This window comes from Lepidochelys kempii, chromosome 27 (assembly GCF_965140265.1).
Source record: "Lepidochelys kempii isolate rLepKem1 chromosome 27, rLepKem1.hap2, whole genome shotgun sequence".
NCBI lineage: Eukaryota > Metazoa > Chordata > Testudines > Cheloniidae > Lepidochelys > Lepidochelys kempii.
In genome coordinates this window covers 3697438-3707436 of record NC_133282.1, presented here as the reverse complement: position 1 = coordinate 3707436, position 9999 = coordinate 3697438, and the positions used below count along the sequence as shown (strand labels likewise).

Genomic DNA, 9999 nt, shown 5'->3' with positions numbered 1-9999 from the left:
GATTAATGGACCTGCTCTCTCTCTAGCTGGCTAAGGGAATCAAGGCCGGTGCTCAACTTGATGGCATTTCTCTGTCTGTTTGGACATAATACAGTCAGGTTTGAACAGAGCATAGGATCAACTCCAATATTTCACGGTATCAGTGGGCAGAACCCTATTCCTTTTGGTGACCATTAGAGAACAGCAGAGGGAAAGGAGGGACACTTGGGGCCCCTGGCAGCGGGTTAGCAGACCCATTGCCTTTAGCCAGGGCTGTAATTGATTACAGATCAAAGAACTGGTTGATGACAGCCATTAACACCTTCCAGCATAACCGAGCCCCCCATGTCAGTTCTGCCCGTTGTCTCAGTAGGGTTAAAAGTGGTGACACCTTAAATAATGTATCTCCCAGGCAGGAAGAAAAGAAATAATAATCGTGAGGGAGAAGTGGGGAATGGAAAGGCCTGGCATTGGGTGGTGGGGGAGGGGAGAAAGGGAGACCCTGGTAGGGAGAATGGGGGAGCACACAAAGTCTTTGGCATGGGGGAGAGAAGGGGTGACCCTGGTAGGGGGGCACACAGAACCCCTGGCATAGGGGGAATGGGGCAGTACACAGAGCTCTGGCATGGAGGAAGAGAATGCCGGACGTGGTATGGGGAAAAGTGGGGAATGGGGGACACATAGGTTATGTCTACACAGGGAAGAAAAATCTGCGGCTGGCCCATGTCAGCCGACTCGGGCTCACGGGGCTGCTTCATTGCTGTGTCTACTTTGCTCAGGTTGGAGCCCAAGCTCTGGGACCCTCCCAGCTCGCAGGGTTAGCACTAAGTCCACACTTGTTCTGTGAAAAAGTATGCATTTTAATCATCAGTTCTGAAGGCGACAGAGAGGATGGCTTCCCGTTTTATCTATGTCACACAGAGCAACATTATAACTTTATACAGTACTCTTGATATACAGTAGTATTCACAAAAATACAAGTTAGTAGCTTTCTTTGCTGGACGACCACTCATATTGTCTTCTAAATAGAAAAAGACAAACATGGAAAGATTTAAAAAGTTTCTGTCTAGCTACAGGAAAAGCTGGATTTTCATTTAATGCACAGCAATATTTTCTTCCTTCTGTTACCTAAGTATCAGAGTAAGATGCAGGGCTGCCACTACGGGAGACTAGAAACTGTTCAGCTCCCCTCTTCCAGTGCTGCCACTTCATCAGTACGTGCTACTGATGCAAAATGCAGCACTGCTCCTGCCCCTGAGCTCAGCTTGAGGAGCTCTCTCTACGCAGGATAAAAGCTCTGGAAGGGTCTGATTCAAAGTCCAATGAGCTTTGGACCAGGACCTAAGGCCTTGATCCAGCAAAGTTGTGGGCTAAGGCCCAGATCCTCAAGGTATTAGGCACCTGACTCTCCTGGGAGTTAGGCTTGTTGGGAACACTGGGGCATGGCCACTAGGTAACTCGAGGGGATGCAAGACCACAAGTGTCGATGAAACCCCCTCGCACTAGGCCCCGGTGTCCTTGGCCCCCCCCCCCCTGCCTGGAGGCACTCGCAGCAGCTCTGTGTGCTAGGCCCAAGTGTCCTTGGCCCCCCCACCTGGAGGCACACACAGCAGTTATGCTGAGAATCTGCAACAGTATGTTGCAGAGTCAGACTGCCTGAAACTAAGCAAGGCCAAACAGGGGAGATATGGAAGAACAATGCTGAATAAAGCAGCTTTATGTATAGCTTAACAAATGATACAGATAATCAGGGAACTAGCTGGGAACTGGATTGGCTGGCTATATGGATACTTGGGGCAGCTTGCTATTGGATAAGTATGCTGGGAAAAAGGATGTATAAAAGCCTGTGTAACTTCCTGCTCTGTTGTGCAGGATTTGAGATTTTATTCTCCCTGTACCTTTTTGCAGCTGCAAATAAACTTTTCTGCTTCTCCACCCCGTTGTGATTATTGGGTGTAGCACACCGGGTAACGAACCACTCAAGCTGTTGTTCAGCCTCTCGGCACTGGGTGCCGGCAACAGGCTCCTAAATATCTTTGAGGGCTTGGGCCTTAGTCTCACTGACTTCAGCAACTGTGTAAGGGCTTTGCTGGATCAGAGCTACAGCTCAAGTTGTGTACCCCACTGAGAGTAAAAGAGAGATCTTGCAGGCCTCGGCCCTAGCCAGCCGAAAGCAGGCGTAACTGAACAACTGCTCATATGCATCTAGCATCTCGGTGGCTTGTTCTCATTCTTCTAGAGGACCCTAGACAGTCCCACGAAAACCCTTATCTGATTACTGAGATGTGGAGATGGAAGCTGAGCACCATGGCAACAAGCCAGTTGTAATGACAACCTTTAGATGAAAATGGGTTGTCCTCTGAAAGGGACTAAAGCCTCTGTGCTCTGCCCCCACTCACATGAGCAGAGGGGAGGAGCAGCAGCAGCTCAGCATCATGCTCTTCCCTTCTCTCTGATCTCAGGGATGCCTCTGGTCCCAGCACGTGGGGCTGGTGAGGAGCGTGAAGGGTCGGCCCGAGGAGATAGCAGTTCTCTGTCGTGTTCTCTCTTCAAGCCCATGGGGGCTCTGGATCACATGTGGAGAGGGGCACTGCAATATGGCTTTGAGGATGGGCAAAGGCAACTGTCCTATGGAGCTGTCCCAAGATGGCCACTCTCCCAGTGCATCATGGGACATCTTCAGGGATGATCTGATGGCAAGTGAGCAAAGGGGAAGTCCCAGAGCCTCCTAGTCCCTGCATGGGTGGGGGATGGTGTGGCTCCAAAGCAGGAGCTCAAGGGGAAATGCAGTGATAACTCTAGGCATTGCTAATATTCCCTGATTTACCTTACATCAGCCCTGTTGAAAATTTCTTCTTCATCCGAAGAGTCTCTGTCATATAATTTCTGGGCCATGGATTTTTTACGTATAGAATCCAGTGGGAGATACATGTCTCTAAGCCAAAGCGGTTTCTCCATACTTGAAGTCTCTGATACACCAGGGACCTGGAAGACAGCAGAGACATTTATACTGTGCTGTAGTGTCAATTACTGGCACATTTGGTAAGTACAATTATCTGGCACATTGAAACTTCTGTCTGTGCTTACCTGATGGATCGCTTCAGAAGAGATTTTGCTCTTTCTTTCTTGGGAGAGTTTCTGAAACGACCTTTTAAAAAAATAACATCACGTAAAGCAAGTTAGTGACTCCTCCTAAATCTCGCTCCCCATGCGCTGCTACCCTGCTCCAGCTGACATGGCACAGTGAGCAGTGGGTTTGGAAGCCAGCCAATAGCCACTCAAACTGTTGTGACGCTTTTGGACTTAACGGATTGGAAATAAAGGGGCTGCAAGGGAGATGGAAAGCCTCCAAGCATTTTTGTCCCTGAAGAATTCCCTCTTTTTAGTACTTTTACAAACAAGGTTCACCATGGTGCAGCTACAGATGGCCTCAGGTAGCCCTTTCCTGCCAGTACGAAAACATCCACTCTCTTACTGGTAACATTTCATCCTGAATCTACAAGATAAACAACCAAAGCACAGCACAAAGACAGGCCACAACAGCAACCCGCCTCGTGCCCACGCAGGGGAGCAAGGTGGCATGGGGCACCCCCGTACGCTGTGTGGGCCTCCATCGTGCAGGAGGAGAGACAGCCTTGTCAGGCAATGCTTTCTCCCCTGTGTAAGTGGGACTGATGTCACTGGCATTACTGGGGCAATGCAGCAGAGAAGCAAGGCTCAGCTTGTCCGAGAAGGCCCTTGCGCATGCAAGTGAGCCCCTTGTGCAGTGACCTGCTAACGTGGGACTCCCGGGCCGTCAGCTTTGGATGTGACCCAGTGTCTGTTCCCATGGCAGTGTGTAGCCGCCTCATACAGTATTTAGTAATTGTGAGTATTATCGCAGTGCCTGGGACCCCAGCTGTGACCAGGGCTTGTGATAAATGAAGGGGTGGGAGATAGCTCCCTTTTATGGACACCCAGCCAGCCAGTTAGCTCTAAAATCCCTGTTAGTAGCTATTTTCTACTTGCTTTACTTGTAAAGGGTTAAAAAAGCAGCTAGGAAGGGACTGGGCACCTGACCAAAAGAGCCAATGGGAGGGCTAGAACTTTTTAAAATTGGGAAAAAGCTTTCCTTTTGTCTGTTGTTCTCCGGAGAGAGGAGACACAGAACAGCAATGCTGTAAGAAGCTTTAAACCAGGTATGAAAAATCATCAGATCATACCTAGGAATTACTTACCTGAATCCTAGATATGTAAGTAGATCAGGGAAGATCTAGGAAGATGCGATTAGGTTTATCTCTTTTATTTCTTTATGGCTTGTGGACTCCTCTGTGCTAACCCCCAAATGCTTTTGTTTTGCTTGTAACCATTAAGCTGAATCTCAAGAAAACCATTCTTGATGCTTAATTATTATATTTGCTCTTTTAAAATCTAGCACTAGCCTAAGTTCCAAATGTATTTTCTTTCTTTTTGTTTTTAATAAAATTTACCTTTTTAAGAGCAGGATTGGGTTTTTGTGTCCTGAGAGGTTTGTGCATGTTGTTTAATTAGCTGGTGACAACAGCTGATTTCCTTTGTTTTCTTTCTCTGCTCTTCCCCGCAGAGGGTGGTGGTGAAAGGACTTGAGGGTACCCCACAGAGAGGAATTCCCAAGTGCGCCTTCCTGGGTCCTAAGGGTTTTTTTTTTCTTTTTGCACTTGGGTGGTGGCAGCATCAACCCATCCAAGCTCAGAGAGAAGCTGTAACCTTGGGAGTTTAATACAAGCCTGGAGTGGCCAGTATTAATTGTTAGAATCCTTGCAGACCCTCTCCTTCTGCACTCGAAGTGCTAGTGGGGGAATCAGCCCTGACAGGACCCCGCTGCACTGGGCTCTGCACACACACAGCGTAAGAGACGGCCCAGCACAGAAGAGCCAGCCATTGGAACAGGCACATGCCACGAGCTGGGGAGAAGGCTAGATGCCAAGCAGTGCGACCAGTGGCATGAGTGGCAAATGGCAAGGTAGGGCCACCAGTAACTTTAAATAAAGGTTTGGGTTGGTTGTGCGGGGAGGGGATGAGCTCACAGAGAGACGAAGGGCAGGGAGAAGGCAGGGAGGATGAAGATGATGTGAGGGAGGGGGGTGGCAATAGGACTTCTTGCAGTTCCCTGCAGAGGGCGATTCACCACGAGGAAGATCAGCAGCCCCGAGCCCCTTTTCCCCCCTTGTAGTGAAATGGTTACCCCTTTGTTGGGGTTGGGAGGCAGGTGAAAAGGAGGGCAGAGAAATGGAGGGAAACTGAGGTGGGGAAAAAAGTGGGAGTAAGAAGGTGGGGGCAGATAGAAAGGTCAGGGGAAGTAGAAATGGCGGGGCCAAGAATGGGTGGCAGGGAGCAGGAGGGCAGAAATGGGGAGCACAGAGTTGGAGGGGGAGATGGGGAAACTTGAAGATGGTTCAGCTCTCGGGGTGAGAGACAGAGATCAGATGCCTTGGCGTCGGGAGTTGGGGCACGTAGGAGGGAGAGAGCGAGAAGATGGGTCCCCGTGCCACTCCTGGGGAAGCAGGCCTGCCATCTAGCCCGCAGGCCACAGAATGGAAAACGCATGGTCCCGCCCCCGGGGCAGTGCAAAGCAGCAGATGAGTCCACGCCTGTGTGCTTTTCATAGGGCTCAGCTAGGCAGCTCTGACTTGTGAACATGGGACACAAGGCTCAGAACCCTCAGCCAGGGCCGGCTCTAGGTTTTTTGCCACCCCAAGCTCCGAGAGTGCAACTGTTCAAGCAAAAAAAAAAAAGGATGGCTGGAATTGTGCCGTCCCAAGCACGTGCTTGCTTTGTTGGTGCCTAGAGTCGGTCCTGCCCTCAGCTTGCCCGCAGTGCCCCAGACAGAAGCATTGCTAGGATTGAGTGGATGCAATGGGCAAGAGTAGAATCCTCCACGGATGCCTGAGGAAGAGAGTCAGAGGTGCTACAGGCCTGCTGTGCCCGTGTGACCCCAGTTATGTCCAACACAGGGCACAAGCAGCAAGCAGACAGGCTCAGAAAATCCCTTCTTCGAAGCCCCCTAGATTTCAGTGCTGCACAGCAAACGGGAGCAACGTCTCCTAGAGCCCCTGCAATGAATGACGCTGAAACAATCAAGTCGATCAACCCAACCTTCCTTTCATGCTGCTCTGGAGGAGGAGTGTGAGTGGATGACTTCAGCTAGTACACTGCAGCAGGGGAAGCCTGGGGCTCTGAGCACTGATGCGCTGGTAAGGGGCATCCACAAATATCCTGTCTTCTCCCCAGTGGCAAACCCTGAGCCCTAGGAGTGTGTGCAAGGGGAGGGGCAAGGAAATCTGCTCATTTATTTAAATTAAAACGCTCCCATGACTTGATATGGAGGTGGTACCACTGGGCATCATATCATGAGGGCATTTGCAGGAAAGACTTATTTTTTTCTGAATAAATATGGTAAATACTAACTGCACAGAGCTAATGAATCACAATATGCATGTGAGCAACACTGGGGTCCCGGGCAAACTGCTGCATTAGTATTGGCTAGTAGGGCCTGGGAAGAGACAGTGGTGATACATTGTTACAGCAAATAGCATAGCTGTCACATGCGATTAATAATTACTGTGGAGAAGAGCAGCTTGCAAGCTGCTGGTGAGAGGTTTGCAGATGTCTAAGTTTATTAGTCAGCAGCTGGGATCTCTCTCTCTTTGGAGTGTCTTCTCTGTGTTTGCTAAAAGTGAAGCATTGTTTTTTAAATATCCAAGTGGGTGCCTTGTGATTCTCCAACATGCAATATTTGAAAGGTTTGGAACAGTCTAAGATTAGGCATTGTCTAAACGAGAGAAAACAGCTGTCTGTGTTACACAACACTGGCAGGGGAAAAGAGAACAATTACCATATTGACTGTGGTTTGTTATCATGTGTTGATTGAGAAGATGCTGCGGATCTTTGGGAACAAATCTGCTTAAGAAGAAAAAAAAATGACTCTTAAACAACAGCTGCCAGGCATTTTCTCCCTGTATGCTGCATACAAGAAACACCAAGATACTGGTTATTAAATAGGAGCTAAACAAAAATTTTCTATCTAAACGATTTTTCACTGGGAAATTGTTCTTCGACTAAACAAAATGTTTCACTAAAAGTGTTTGCTGCAGAAAAGTTAGATTTTTTCATTGAAAAACCCAAAACTGAAATATTTTTATTTGAAAATGCTGCCACACTTCCTTGTGATAGTTTTAGTTAGGTTGCCTCATGTCCCTATTCTTCTCAATGGACTGGTCTCCCTAGCTGAACTACATGTCCCATGATGCACCACGGCCAGCAACTCACATGATGCACCATGTCCTCATTCCAAGAGGAGAGATCAGAGTGCATCATGGGAAATATAGTCCAACCAGGAGTCGAGTCTATAGAGGAGAATGAAAACAAGAGGGAGGAGCCACTACCATCTAGAGCTGGTCACTTTGGTGAAATATTCTTTCATTAAAGCTGAAACCTATCGTTTCCATGAAATATCTGCCTGAAAATTTTTTGGCTTGAGCGAGACAGACAAGTCCTTTCTCAACCTGATTTGAAGTAAGAACAGAATTTGAACCCCTGTCTAGACCAGTTCTCTAGCCACCAGGAAAGAGAGAGAGAGACAGACGCTCTTGGCTTTGTTCTATCACCGGACACTTTACTGATATATCTAAGCAACAATGTGATGACATCAGGACACTGCTTGTGATCCTGTGCCCGGATCCTGCAGTCTTCACACAGGTAAAGCTGCCATTGACTTCAATGGACAGTTATTCCTGCCATTTTCTTGGAGGGACCCGCCTGTCCCAATGATGGGTGCAATGCTACTGTTGCTGTAATTTGCACTCTGGTAGTGCCTAGCTGCCCCGCAGCCCTGTTGTGCTGGGCACTGTCCAAACAGTAGATACCAGCAAGACAGTCTCGGGCCCAAATGAAAGTGTCAAGAGGTGATGGTTGGACACAACACATGGAAGGGCGGATGTGAGATAATGAATGGTGGGAGTTCTGCCTGAGTAGGGACTGCAGGGTTGAGCCCCCTTTGCAACCATTACCACGGTGCCCTCTTTCAGCTCCTCCCTGAGCACTCCTGAACTAAGACCCTGCGTGTGGGTAGTGTGGAAGAAGTGGGTGGGCTTATTAAATATTTCCCTCCCAAGGGAGGAGTAGGCTATAGCTGTGCTCTTTATGCAACAAAAATAATGCGCGAAACCACACCGGCATGGCCGGTCTAGTCCCAGATACCCCAGTGACCGAGGACCCAAAGCGCACGCTGCATCTGGGAGGTGCGTTTGCAGCACATGCAGATATACCTGAGCTAGCGATGATTTAGTGAGATCAACGTGATCTGGCTGGATCAAAGCTCGCTTGAGTAACAAGAGCTGTACAGCCATGGCAGCATGAGCCCTCAAAACATCCCAGCTAGATCTAAGCCAGCTGGGGTGTCTGCCAGGGCTGCAGCCAGAGGTGCTAACTCCGTGAGTGCTCCAGGGCTCAAGCACCCCTGGAAGAAAAATAGGGGTGCTCAGCACCCACCAGCCACCGCTGTTCAGCGGGGCTGTGGATCAGCTGTTCAGTGGGACCATTGACCAGCTCTTCAGCCCCACCAATCAGCTGTTAGGTGGCTGGCAGGAGGTGTTTGGGGGGAGGGCGGGGGCAGGAAGAGATGGAGTGGGGACAGGGCCTCGGGGAAGGAGCAGAGCCGGGCCAGGAAGAGGCAGAGTGAGGGCAGGGCCTCGGGGAGGGGGCAGGGTGGGGGCAGGAAGAGACGGAGTGAGGGCAGGGCCTCGGGGAGGGGGCAGAGCGGGGGCAGGAAGAGGCAGAGTGCGGGCAGGGCCTCGGGGAGGGGGCAGAGCGGGGGCAGGAAGAGACGGAGTGCGGGCAGGGCCTCGGGGAGGGGGCAGAGCGGGGGCAGGAAGAGACGGAGTGCGGGCAGGGCCTCGGGGAGGGGGCAGAGCGGGGGCAGGAAGAGACGGAGTGCGGGCAGGGCCTCGGGGAGGGGGCAGAGCGGGGGCAGGAAGAGGCAGAGTGCGGGCAGGGCCTTGGGGAGGGGGCAGAGCGGGGGCAGGAAGAGGCAGAGTGCGGGCAGGGCCTCGGGGAGGGGGCAGAGCGGGGGCAGGAAGAGACGGAGTGCGGGCAGGGCCTCGGGGAGGGGGCAGAGCGGGGGCAGGAAGAGGCAGAGTGCGGGCAGGGCCTTGGGGAGGGGGCAGAGTTCGGGTCAGTGCCTGTGGCTGCAGCCACATCTCCTGACTGCTGCACAGAGAGACCCCAGCAGGTGAGGCATAAGTACCGACATATGGCTGCTCTGGCTGGTTCTGGGCAGTTTCTAAACCACGGAGGGCTCATACAGTGTTCGAAGGGATACTGCCAATCTCCTACACAGTGCTGCAAGGACGACTGGAACAATGGCTATGCAAAAAATTGATTTTTTTTTGGCTTACCTCGATGAGACAAATCACTGCAATGATAATCATTATGACCACTGTCACCGAAATCGCCAGCAGCAGCTTGTTGCCGTAGCTGTACTGGGGAGGCTCTGGGGATAACTATGTAACAGAAAGACATTCAAACAGAATGGGAATGATAGTTACTTCTGAGTTTTCTATTGCTCATTTCCAGTGTATCGTGTGATGCTTACCTCCTCTGAATCTTTCTTGCTGGCTTTCCTCTGGTGGGCGCTTTTGTTGGGCACGTTCCCGTTTTCCCAGAGGTACGTTCGCCACAAAGAGGAGGTTTCTTTGATATCTTCTCTCTCACTGAATAGTTTCATGAGCAGGCCTGTCTTAGAGATGAGCTTCGCACAGGCCAGCTGCACCCTGGGCTCAGTGCAGTCCATTTTCAGGGTTCGGATCACATGGGAGATGAGGTTTCTCACAGCTTGGTTTGGGATGAGGGAGTGCAATCGATTATTCAGCTCAGCTTCAAACAGGTCTCCTTGAACAGAGTAATTATCTGGGGATGATGAACCACTAAGTGCATATGGAAAACCAGAGCTCTCTTTTTGATGCTTCCAGTGTGTTTCATTGACTTGGTGTATGCTGGGTAAGA

General features: G+C 50.5%; 1 protein-coding gene across 1 annotated transcript; it reads right to left on the bottom strand.

The window, feature by feature from the left end:
- Positions 1-3006: 3006 nt before the first annotated feature.
- Positions 3007-9787, bottom strand: LOC140903743 (leucine-rich repeat-containing protein 37B-like). Its single transcript, XM_073325485.1, has 4 exons — positions 9590-9787; positions 9393-9497; positions 6833-6897; positions 3007-3127 (listed from the first exon to the last, which is right to left on the bottom strand). The coding sequence occupies exons 1-4, from the start codon at positions 9785-9787 to the stop codon at positions 3007-3009; spliced, it is 489 nt and encodes a 162-aa protein (XP_073181586.1).
- Positions 9788-9999: the final 212 nt, after the last annotated feature.

Excerpts from the sequence above, each read along its gene's own strand:
- LOC140903743 (XM_073325485.1), bottom strand. The coding sequence starts at position 9,787 with ATGGACTGCACTGAGCCCAGGGTGCAGCTGGCCTGTGCGAAGCTCATC. Across the intron at positions 6,898-9,392 it reads CAGTGATTTGTCTCATCGAG|ATTTGTTCCCAAAGATCCGC; the intron begins GTAAGCCAAAAA and ends CTTCTTAAGCAG. Across the intron at positions 3,128-6,832 it reads AACAAACCACAGTCAATATG|GTCGTTTCAGAAACTCTCCC; the intron begins GTAATTGTTCTC and ends TTTTTTTAAAAG.